Genomic DNA, 12,563 nt, shown 5'->3' on the forward strand with positions numbered 1-12,563 from the left:
TCAAATGAGAAATAAGGAAATAAAATAGGAAAGATAGGGGTAGAGACAGTGACGGAGGTGGTAAGGAGGATCCTTTGTATATATAAACAATTTATAGATATTGACTGTGAACAAAGCATAGGAGTCACTGCAATGCATGCAAATACAGATCAAGAGATTCTTGCTGTCTTTGAAGTTAGTATTCTATAGATGATGCAGCTTGATTTCTTTTCATGGATCCTTTTCTCCCCCCTCACATTCTTACATATGAGTCTTTAAAATAATGTTGATTTTGTTTTTTCTCATTACTTTCCTTGATTAAATAAAGAGTAATGGCCAGAATTAAGACAATAAAAGGATAAAAATAGTGGTTTTTAAAAAATTGAAATACAACTCATATAAAATTCACTGTCAAAATATACACTTATGTGTGTTTTTTAGTGTATTCTAAGAGTTATGAAACTATCTCAACAATCAACTTCAGAACATTTTTATCACTCCAGAAAAACACCATACTTATCAGCAGTCACACTGCAGTCCTCCCATTCCCCCTCTCCTGCTGTTGGCAACCACTAATCTATTTTCTGTCTTTATAGATTTCCAGTTCTGAGCATTTAGTATAAATGGAGTCATACAACATGTGGTCTTTTGTGACTGGTTTCTTTCACTTAGCATAATGTGATTTCAAGTTTCATTCATGCTATAGTATTTATTAGGACTTCATTCTTCTTTATGAACGAATATTCCATTGTCTGGACATATCACATTTGTTTATCCATTCATCACTGATGGACATTTGGATTGTTTCCAGTCTTTGATGCTACTGCTATGAATGTTCATGTACAAATTATTGTGTGCTCATGTGTCTTCATTATTTTTGAGTATAAGCTGGGTCATGTGACAACTTTATGTGTTAACTTTTTGAGGAACTGCTAGACTGTTTTCCAGAGTGGCTGGATCATTTCACATTCTCACCAGCAATGTTTGAGGGTTCCAGTTTCTCCATATCTTCACCAACATTTGTTATTATCATTTTTTTGTATCCTAGCCATCCTAGTGGGAGTGAGGTGGTATCTCATTGTGGTTTTGATTTGCATTTCTCTAATGAATAATGATGTAGAACATCATGTGCTTACCAGCCATTTATATATAATCTTTAGAGAAATATCTATTCAAATCCTTTGCCCATTTGTATTTGGGTTGTCTTTTTATTGTTGATTTGTGAGAGTTATTTATATATTCTGGATACAAGTCCTTATAAGACATGATTTGGAAACATTTTCACCCATTCTGTAAATTGTCTTTTCATTTGATGTTGCCTTTTTTTTAATGATTTATTTGAAAAAGAGAGAGTGTGAGTGGGGGTAGGACAGAGGGAGAGAGAATCTCAGGTGGACTCCCTGCTGAGCGCAGAGCCTGCTGCAGGGCTTGATCTCATGACCCTGAGATCATGACCTGAGCTGAAATCAAGAGTTGGATGCTCAATGACTGAGCCACCCAGGTGCTCCTGATGTTGCTTTTTGAATCATAGTTATTTACAACTTGATTTTGTGACCTCTCATGAGTGTCTTAATATGTTGTAAGGGCTAATATGAGTTTACAAATGAAGAAAAATAATTTGTCTAATGAAAATATTATATATGTGTGTATCACATAATAAAGGAAGATTCCCAGCCAAATTAAAGCTTATTGAACCTCAAAACAATGTATTCTTGTAACTGAATATTTTTTCCTCCAATGAGTAATTTTTGTCATCCCAACACTGCTGATTATATTTCTGATTTTTTTTTTTTTTGCTTTCCAAATCCAGCAACTTCTCAAGAATTTTTCTTCAGTGACATATTACAGATATATATTTCCTGTGAGTTTAAAAATCATATTTGTTCTTCTTGATAATGGTGATCCTAAGGGAGAATATGCCAAATAGTAAAGTGTTTATTTATTTTTGCTATCAGGGTAAATTAATATCCGTGCTAAGGTTATCTGATGTATGCTACAAAACTGCCAATTTATTCTGTGGAATAGTTTAAAAATATTTTTTCTTTCTGCTTGTTAGTTGACCAGGTAGAGATACGAACCATGAATATATGGTAAAATTTATACTATGTTATGGTATCTGGGGTGAAAAATAATAGTGAAGGATCCACCAAAGTGATCATTGTTGTTAGTCACGGCATGACTTACTATTTTAAAAGAGAATATTAATATTTATTAATCACTTTTGAAACTCAAGCAGAAATTTTTAAATGCTCACAATAGATGTTCTTTCTAACAGGAGGACATGAACCTTAATGAAGAACGTAAAGCTCCTTTACGAAACAAGGATTTTACCACCAAGCGTGAGATGGTTGTCCAGTATATTTCTGCCACTGCCAAATCTGTAAGTAGTGACACTTTCCCAGCACTGCCATAATGAGTTCAGCATTATCTGCTCAAAAATAAGCAAACCTGTGATCTTCAAGTTCTTGCCTCAGTGTACTCAGCCTATTCAGAAAAAATTTCTATGTGTATTTTTACACACTTAGTATGTATTTAAAAACTGCTTATAATTAGACTTCCATTATTTTAAACGATACAGACTAAGGATAGAAGGCTGTGAGTTAACCCATTGAGTTTGGGGCAGTGGTTTTGTGTACGTCCTAAAAATTGACAGCAATTTGTAGGTATTCCACTAAATACACTGTTTGTTATATGAAAATTTTGAATTTTGAGGGAAAAGACACAAACATAGGCTAGTCACAAGTTTCGTTTCCATTAAAGCTTTATATCAGGTTTCTCCTTGCATGAAATTTTAGCAATATTTTTAATATGCTGTTTTAGTTATTTTTCATTGTTTTATGTGATGCTAACTATACAAACTACCTCATAATTATTATTGTACAGCTTAATTTAATATAAGAAAGGGTACTTAATAGGAAGGAGCTTTGATGAAATCTGTGTGAGTTTCAAAAGACTTGAAAGTAGAATTCTGTGGAGAGACTTGTTTTCAGCAGGAAAAACTTTAGTGTTTTAATGGGATATATGGCTTTGTTTATTTCCTAAGGTGCTTCCAAAAATAGACTTCAGGTTTTATTTCTTTTTGGAAGAAAAAAATATATTTGTGAAATGGTGAAATGTATCTTTTACATTTCTAAAAGGAAAAAGCTTTATACAACTAGACTTCATAAAATCACTATGTATGTGTATATATACTGTGTGTGTAGACACACATACGTATACTATATATATATATATATATATATATATATCACACAAACACATTGATTTTATTTGTGTGGCATGTATATTATGTGTGTGTATATAAATAATAATACACACATGAATTTACATGTAAAAAATCTTTATTTTAAATTTAAAAAGTTGACCAGTAAAGAAAATCGTTCCTTTTTGGCAAATATGTTCTAAAATTATTTGGCTATCCTATTACTGGTACTTCAGTACAGTAATTGCAGTGGCAATTACTGGTGCATTTTGCCCTGAATTCTACGATCGTATTGATTCCATATTGTAGTTTAAGCAAGCTAAATCTGAATGCTGAACTATTTAAACATAACGCATTCCAGCTCTGCCAGAGCAGAGCAACAGCATGTTTTTTAATTTGCTTCTGGTATCCAAGGGCAGAAATATGTTTCAAGTGATAAGTGAAATTTGCCACGAGCGTCGTTTTCAATAGAATTTGGTGATGCATAGGGTTTTACTTTGAAATTGTGATGAATCTCTTCTCATTTTTGCACTCAAGTTATTGTTCACAGTAAAATGCTTTAGGAAATGCAGGATGTACATTTAGTGTTATTTTTCAAATACCTAAAGGCAAATGCACTAGTAAATCTATATAATTAAATCTGAATGCAAAGTACAGATAATATATGAATAATCATGTGGTGTTTTTAATGATAAGATTTGGTTAGTGTTTCTGGCTCATTTGTTGTTTTTGTTTATGTAAGTGGGACTGAATATAATGAAGATTATACAAAGCTCTTACTCTTTAACCTTCTGATTTTTACTCTGCGTAGAACTTGTTTTTATTTATTCTCATATTGTTTCCTCTTCAGCTGACCAAAGACATGTACATTTAGGTTATATACTCGTTTTTCACATTAAAATGCTAAAATTTGTGTAAATGTTGGATGAGCTCTCTTGAATTGCTTTATTTGAAAGGTAGAAATTGAATGCTTCTCAAAAGACATGAAAATTCTGTTTCAGGCATTACCTTCAAAATTAGTATTGTAACTATTTAGTATATGACCCTTATTTGTTTCATTTGGCTTACATATGAGCACCTGACATTCATATAGCTCTTTCATTAAAGTTTCAAGATTATACATTTTATTTGCTAATATTTTTGCATGGACCAAATGTTATGATGCCTGTTCTTGGGGAGACATTAATTAGTATGGTGTTTTCTGTTGTTAAAACCAAGAAAATTCCTTATGTACTTTCCTTTTGAAGGTGAGAGGGATGCCATTCTGTGACAAACAATCCTCTTGTCTTTGACCCCTTCATGATCATGACAATAATATTTGCATAAACTGTAGCTTAATATATGGCTGTTTACCTATGTGTAACCAAGGTTTCCATCTGCTATGTTTCAGCAGGCTTTAGACATGCTTTGCATATCTTCTACCTTTTTTGCTTACTTTTTCATTATATTGATACACTGATTAAAAACGTTTCTTCGTTGGGGCACCTGGGTGGCTCATTTGGTTAAGCATCTGACTCTTGGTTTTGGCTCAGGTCATGATCTCAGGGTTGTGAGATTGAGCCTGGCATGCAGCTCCACACTCAGTGTGGAGTCTGCTTGAGATTCTCTCTCCCTCTCCTCCTCCTCCCACTTGCTCGAATGCGTGCTCTCTCTCTTTAATATAAATAAATCTTAAAAAAATGTTTCTTCATTTAAAGTTGATAAGATTGTAATCATATCTTCATGAAAATACTTTATAAGTAGTCAAAACTTTAATCTGGAAGTAAAAACAAAGTTAAGGGCCAGTGTTCCTGATGAAGAATGTTTTATAGTCACATATAAAACGTAAGAATTATACTTAAATTTAAACATAAATTGTACATTTCCCCCTTTAACACCTGCATTAGTCATTTTGCATAGAATTGAAAAACAAACAAAATATGAACTCAGTAGGAAAGACAGTGAAGCAAGATGAAACTGATAGGTATTTGCGCAAAAGCTGTTTCTAAAGTAAACAGATCTTTTGTTATGTAATTAACTTTGCTAAAATAAGCATGGAAGAAAAATATATAGGAAATTAAAAGATAATGATGAAAACCATTGCTTAGTTTTTTCTTGTTAAGGTTCCATAATAGACGATATTAAATTGTGTGAATGTTAAGGAAAAAAGCATCTTGAATAAGTCTATCAGTGATGAATGAATTTTAAATAATGGAGTGGAGAAGAACCTCTTCTCTGCACAAACTGGACTCATTTGCTCATTATAGTAGGTGCGGTTATGAACCTGATCTATAACAGTACATGTGTATAATTTGGAAACAAATAATCTGAAAGAATTTGTATTTTCAAAACACGAGTGTATATTTTCAGAAATGGAAAACCAAGCTTTGTTAATATTGCAAACATTGTCATACCCATTCATAATCCTGAAAGAGGCACAATATATCAGTGATTTAGGGGATCTTGTATGTTCTATCTTAATAGCCTATATAGACATTTCATGATGAAAAATTAGTCACTGAAATCCTAACATTAGTTTGCCAAAAGCCAATGTCTTTATTAGAATATTAAGAAACTAGTTTATTTCTAACTTAAATCACAATCTTTGAAGTTGAGATTTTAAAATATGTAAAGCTCATTTTTAAGACACATGACACATTGATAGGTATCACTGATTTTAAAAAATCTCAATAGGAAATAATTTAAAATGGTGATACCAAATACATCTATAAAATTTTTAGATTGACCCATGTAACAAGTAGTTGAAAGTCACAGTACATCTCTTTGTGTGTGTATGTATGTATTGCAGTTTTGCTTTTGCCATTAGCAGATATTTTCTTTCTCAGGTGAAACAGTTGAAGTCAAACATGACCAGACCTGTTTCTTTTAGCTTCCCTTGGTCAGTCTAATCTGTTCACTGTATGTGCTTTAGCTAAATGGAATCATTTTGCAATTATAATGAATTACTAATGGGCTATATTCTCGTTGTTTCACTGAGTATAGACTTGCCTTAATTAAAACAGGCTTGCATTCTTGTTTTAGTCTCCTGTCTGTGCTAAATAAACAAGGGACAAATAAGACCTCTATCTTTTAGGTCGGGAAATAATTTAGGTCAATAGCATATCTTTCAATTCAGAAGAATGTTAATGGCACCAAAGAGGCTTTTATTCAACTAAATAATCACTGCCTATAAATAGTCTGTTGAATGAATATTTAAGAAAGCTGCTTCTCTATTTGGAGATTCATGGATTCCTCTGAAATAATTTGCTTGGCAACTGTCAGTATCCTTTGTGTCTTGTGGTATCCTGTTCAATTTAGGATTCTACCTGGGATTTCAGTATTTTCTTTGCTTTTTAAAGTACTAACTGGAAAAAAAAAGTGCTAGCTGGAAAATAGAATGCATACTGATAATAACTACTATCAGATTAATGGTTTTAGATTGTGCATTAGTTCTTTTTTGGACATTGCTTGATATTTAAGTGTAGGAATCTGATAACGATTTGATTTATAATTGAGTTTTGGCATAAAATTATGTTAGGACTGTGATTTCACTTTTTGCTTTCTTTTTTTTTTTTTTTTAAAGATTTTTATTTATTTATTCGACAGAGATAGAGACAGCCAGCGAGAGAGGGAACACAAGCAGGGGGAGTGGGAGAGGAAGAAGCAGGCTCATAGCAGAGGAGCCTGATGTGGGGCTCGATCCCATAACGCTGGGATCACGCCCTGAGCCGAAGGCAGACGCTTAACCGCTGTGCCACCCAGGCGCCCCTCACTTTTTGCTTTCTTAAACACAATTCAGCTTCTCAGAAATTCTGTTCTCTCTTATCTATTAGGAAAGCTCAAAGTGTCAGGTTTTGAACTGTTTCCTCCCTATGAATATCTGCATGTTTACATATAACTGCTTCTTTGTCTTCATGTTATATTATCTGAGCTTATAGTACAAATGCTAGGATGACCCAGAAAACTAGAATCACAAGCAATCTATCTTCTTTTTAATTTTCAAGTATAATATAAAACAATATTAAAAACCTTAAAATAATATAAAATATTCCAGTTTTTAACCTGCAATTCATAATGCATGACTTTAAATGCAACATTTATATTCTAAGATGTCTTATTTCATCCTTAATATTATACCTGTTTTAATGAGGAAAGAAAAACATTGTTTGGAAAAAAATTCAGTTTTCTATTGCTAATTTTTTTGAGTGGCTGTGGGCTGGTAAAATATCTGATGCCTGGTTACTGTAGAAGCCCAGTATAGTATTTTTAAAAAATCCTCAAACAGTAATACTCTTTTATTTGGGAATCCTTATTCTGCAGACTTTACATGTTTTTGAAATATGGTAGAAATTAATACTGGTATATTTGTTTTAGCCTCTAGATCTGAAGTATTAAAAGTATACGTAAGGTTAGCTATTTACTAATTTACTAAACACTTAACTTCTGCGAAAAGCTTCTGATTACTAATACTGTTGCTGTTTTTTTTTTTTTTTTTTACACCATAACCACTCTCCGTTGACCACTGCATGCAGATAGTTGGAAGTAAAGTTATGGTGAGTACAAAAGACGTGTTTTACCCTTAGATATGAATTTGTGCTTTTGGGAATTCAGCGATTTTTGCTTATAGTATTCTATATGTTTGGTTTTTCTTTTGGAGTACATTTTACCAAAGTAGTGAGATTACTAAGATCAGGTGATGAGAATTTAGCTATGGTAAGTATTTTTTCTGTGGCTTTTGCAAATGTTTTAGAACTGGAATATGCTTGTATATTTTGTTTTAGAAAGTTTTACTTATTTTTTTTTAGAGTTGTACCTACGTTTATGATCTTATGATTCAGTTTTTACGATTCTGATGAAATTGGGTGTTTTACCTCAGTTTCTTAGGATGGCAGGGAGAGACTTCTAATAGGTTGGCTTATGCTAACAGGAATTCTTATTAATGTATCTCACTTTGATTTTAGTATCACTGAGCACATAGTATAATGAAAACAACCTTTGATGTACAGTCAAGAGGCCTAGGTCTTTGTTTTTTTTAGATGCTACTAAATGGCTGTGTGACTTTGGGCAAATCATGTAATTTCTTTGAGGTTCAGTTACTAATGGATAAATTGAAGTGATTGGTATACATTATTTTTTAAGGTTCTTTCTATTGCTGTCTTTTAGAGATTTTTTTAAAGATGATTTATTTTAGAGAGAGAGAGTGCACATTAGTGGAAGGAGGGGTAGAGGGAGAGGAAGAGAGAGAAACCTAAGCAGACTCTATGCTGAGTGCAGAGTCCAGTGCTGGGCCCTGTCCCAGAACCCTGAGATCACAACCTGAGGCCTGTATTGTAATTCAGAGGTACTTGTAAACACCTTGTGTTCATGACTAAGCAGTCCGTATTTAGAGAACACGGCAAAAAACATCATCTGTAACATTATTAAGTACCATAGTATTCAGAATAGTGAATGTATTTAATATTTGTTTTGCTTTTAAAAGTTGAGTTAGTCTTTTTTTTTTTTTTCCTCTTTTAATTTATGTGACATCCACAGGCAACAAGCCATCAATCTTTTGGGGTAATTTCAAACATCAGCAAATATTTCTTTAGTGCTTATTATGTGCCAAGAACTGTGTTAGGTTAATTGATGACTGGAAAATAAGGATAAGATCTTACAGTTTTACTAATATATGTGGAAAGAATCAGTCCTTAAATTGCATGCTGATTGTGTTTTAGGAACTCGTAAGCAGAAGAGAGAAGTAGGGGTAGAGTAATTAGAGAAAACTCCATGCAAATTTCTGGATTTAGGCTGGACTTTTAAGAATCCTTAGTTTTGATGGCTGGGATTTGATAAGGGAGATGAGACAACAAAGAAGCTCTCAGATTGTGAGAATAATATTTGATGCAAAGGCCTAGGGAAAGAACCAAACTGTGTGGGTAGGGAGCAGAGAAGAGGCAAGCAAGAGATGAAGTTGACTTTGTTGGAACAAAGAATGTATATTGGAAAGCTTTAAAAATCAAGTTGAAAGAGGATCTTGGAAGTCCAGGTAGAAGATTAGAAGTTAGTTTGAACAGGGACGTGACATGAGGAAAGCAGGGTTTAAGAAAAATAAATTTGATAGTAGTAGGTAGGCTGAATTAGGCCAATAGTTCTCAAATTAGAAAGTGTATAAACATGCCAGATTTGTCTCTCATGAGGTCTAGGATAGGGCCAAGAATTCTGCATATTTATCAAGCACCACAGGAGATCCTCTTAAGGTAGGCTGAAGAGCATATTTTGAGAAATACTGGATTAGGATGGAGAGAGATTTGTTTCCAGGAGACTTTTGTGTGAATCAGTGAGGACCTGTATTAAACTGGGGCTAGATGTAGGAGGGTGGGATTAAATAAAGTTTTGGGCGATAAAGGAATCTTGAGCTCATTTTAATGTGGGCTGAAGCTAGCCTGGTCTCTGCGTGTCTTATGCCAGAGCTGGTGAAATATTACTGATTTCTCCATATGCAGTGGAGTTGATTATTTCTCTTAGGTAACTCTCAACTCTCTCCCCTAATTACTCATACTGTTGATTCCTTACTTTAGACTCATCATTAACCACATCTGCAATTGCCCATAGCCCCTTAAGTAGTCTCCTGATACTCACTCTTCTCACCCTGGCCATGCATGTTCTACACTGTTACACAGATCGTGCTGATTCCCCCACTTAAAACTTTCAAATGGCTTCCTATTGCTCTTTGCAATCTTATCCCTGCTCCTTTTTGTAATTTCATCTCCATCTCCATTCTTACATGTGCCTGTCCTCTATTTATACAGGAACACTTGGCAATTCCTTAACATCCTACTCTTTAATACCTTTAAATCAAGCATAGTCTATTTCTCTGAGCTAGAATGACCTTTTCTTTTAGGGTCCCTAGAAAGCTCCTAAATATCCATCAGGATTAAGCTTCATGTCAATCTTAGGAGAATTTGTCTTAGATAACTCCTTCTTTCCGTAGTACCTTGAATCTGTTTTATTATAATAAATCATTTACATGTCTTTCTTCCCCAGTGAATATAGCTCATTTACTCAAAATACTAGGTCTAATGGAAAAGAGAGGTAAGCATTGGCCTTATAGGTACAATGTAGTAAATGGTTGAAAAGTGGCAGGCCAACAGGCTATGTATCGTTCATGGAAAAATTTCATCTTGTCTGAGAGCGTTTTTGAAAGACAGTGTAATTAGAGGGATATTATGATTGCTCTTCAGTATAAGCTATTTTACACCCACGTCTTATCTGTGACCTGCTTCTCACATTGGAATTTGCATCACATATCCTGCAATCTTAAAGGGAGGAAACTATGGGAATCCGCTTCTAGAGGAAATGAGGGATTAGTTCTAGAGTTTAGGTGGGAGGGGTGCCTTAAGGGGGAAGATTTTTCTTTGTTTTTTTGTTTTTTTGTTTTAAGGCTAGAGTGAGGAGTGAGAAAACAATCATTAAAATCACTCTGGTGGAAAGTCAGGTACAAAAGGGCTTATTTTTCATGGTCTCATTAGTCTTCAAAAGATGGGAAGTGTGTGTTCATTGATAAAATTGGCAGATAAGAATTTCATAAAAGTGTTCCAGAGAGAATACATTGTAGAAATAACCACTTTAAGCATTATGGTTGCCTAGAGATTATATATGTTGGTCAAAAAATAAGTCTTATAAAAACTAGGTTGAAATTAGAAAGATGGAATATGTAATGAACTAGGTCTGCGTGGCTCTGTCTTTTCTTTTGCCTCTCTAATGGTGATTAGAAGCAGAAATGGGGGTATTTGAAGCCCTCTCAGTCTTTACTGTCAGCCTTACTTTTCATTATTCTTTATTAATTTGCTTTAAAAATCAGACTGGAAAACTGCCTGTTGTTACCTGAACATAACCACCCCTCCCCAGCCACATGCAGTCTTTCTTCTGACTTTGCTTATCCTGTTATCTCTTTTTTGCCTAGAATGTTTTTCTTCTTTTTGTCAACGTTCTGCCCATCCTCCACAGGCCTCCCTGAGTCCTGTCCTGATTGCCACCCCTAAGTCATCCCTCTCAATTTCTGCCTAGTAATTTATATGAACTTCTGTAGCATTTTATTTTTAACTGCCTTAAGGAATCACTTTCTGCTTTATCTTATACTTTCTATTACATGTTCCTTAAGGGCTTCTGTTATAATACTCCTAAATTATATTTAGGAGTATTATATTATTTTAGTATTAAATTATTTTAGTTTATAGTAATGTATATCCTTGAATAATACTATCATCCTGTGGGTCTGTATTTTTATGTCCACAGTATAGAGCTTATGAAAGGATGTAAATTTCAGTAGACATCATGGGTTTAGAGACAAATAGACCTGGGTTCAGATTCCCACTCTGCTGTATACTAGCTCTGTGTCCTTAGATGATTACTGTTATACCCTCTCTGAACCTCAGTCTCCCCATCCAAACAAGAGGATAACAATACTAAATTCAGGATGATTTTGAAGCTTATGTTTATATTTAATACATTTAGTGTACAAAGAGGCTTGCAAGTAGTAGGTCTAAATTACATTCTTTGCTAAATGTATTCAATTCTATAAAATGCTTGGAATGAAGAACATAAAAACATGAAGATTACATGGTAAAATGCGATAAGACTATGAGCAGCCTCTCTTTTTGGTAAGTATTCAAGATGTGTGCTATTTGATAGGATTTATTCTGGATCAAGAATGTTGAGAAAGATTCAGTTAGATGGAAAAAGGAGAATGCTTTGCTGTTTATTGGAAGCTATGTGCTGTGTAGTATATTATTGTTGGGCTTTTAGGAAAAAATAAATTCATATGTGGTCTCAATGTAATAATGACAAGGTTATTTAAAACATTTTATTAAATAGTTGAAGGTATGTTATAGATACGATCTGTGAAGGGAAATGATAAAATATTTTCCTGTAGGTATCTTAAAATAGCAAGAGAGAATTGGAACAGGTTAGAGATAGAAAGAACCGAATGAATTTTTCAATATCTTCTGGTTCTAAACAAGTGTTGTACAACTTTCTGAACTGAAATAAATTGTTTTTATTATTTATTAACACATTGTGTAAAACAGATTTAGAAAACAGCTAAAATGATTGATTTGATTTAATTGCAAGCCAGGAATAATTTATCCACAGGTGGGAAAACCACCATCCTTCTGTGGGAAAAAATATTATATATGATAATTGGAAAATAGAATTATAATGACCAGACTTTATAGTGTTAAATATAAGGGAATTTAGCAACATAAATAGTTGAGTGCTTAGGGCAATAGTAGGTGTTTTTGGAATAGTGTTTGTTTAGGGGTCAGAAAGACCTGAATTTGAACCCGTGATTCACCACTCATTCATTCATTCTCTGTGATCTTGTTAACCTCTCTAACCACAGTTTCTTTTTTTTTTTTTTGACGAA

At 33.6% G+C, this 12,563-nt stretch overlaps 1 protein-coding gene across 6 annotated transcripts in view; it reads left to right on the top strand.

The window, feature by feature from the left end:
* Positions 1 to 12,563, top strand: part of DIAPH2 (diaphanous related formin 2) — a 992,113-nt gene that overhangs the window by 71,325 nt on the left and 908,225 nt on the right. For 4 of the 6 annotated variants that reach the window (XM_026483534.4, XM_057313012.1, XM_057313019.1 and 1 more), the window contains 2 exons: positions 2,255 to 2,359; positions 7,693 to 7,713. In XM_026483534.4, the coding sequence (XP_026339319.2) occupies positions 2,255 to 2,359; positions 7,693 to 7,713 (126 nt within the window). The remainder of the gene's footprint in view (positions 1 to 2,254; positions 2,360 to 7,692; positions 7,714 to 12,563) is intronic. The other 2 variants (XM_026483533.4, XM_057313024.1) reach the window with 1 other exon arrangement.

Source organism: Ursus arctos, chromosome X (genome assembly GCF_023065955.2).
Source record: "Ursus arctos isolate Adak ecotype North America chromosome X, UrsArc2.0, whole genome shotgun sequence".
In the NCBI taxonomy this organism is placed as follows: domain Eukaryota; kingdom Metazoa; phylum Chordata; class Mammalia; order Carnivora; family Ursidae; genus Ursus; species Ursus arctos.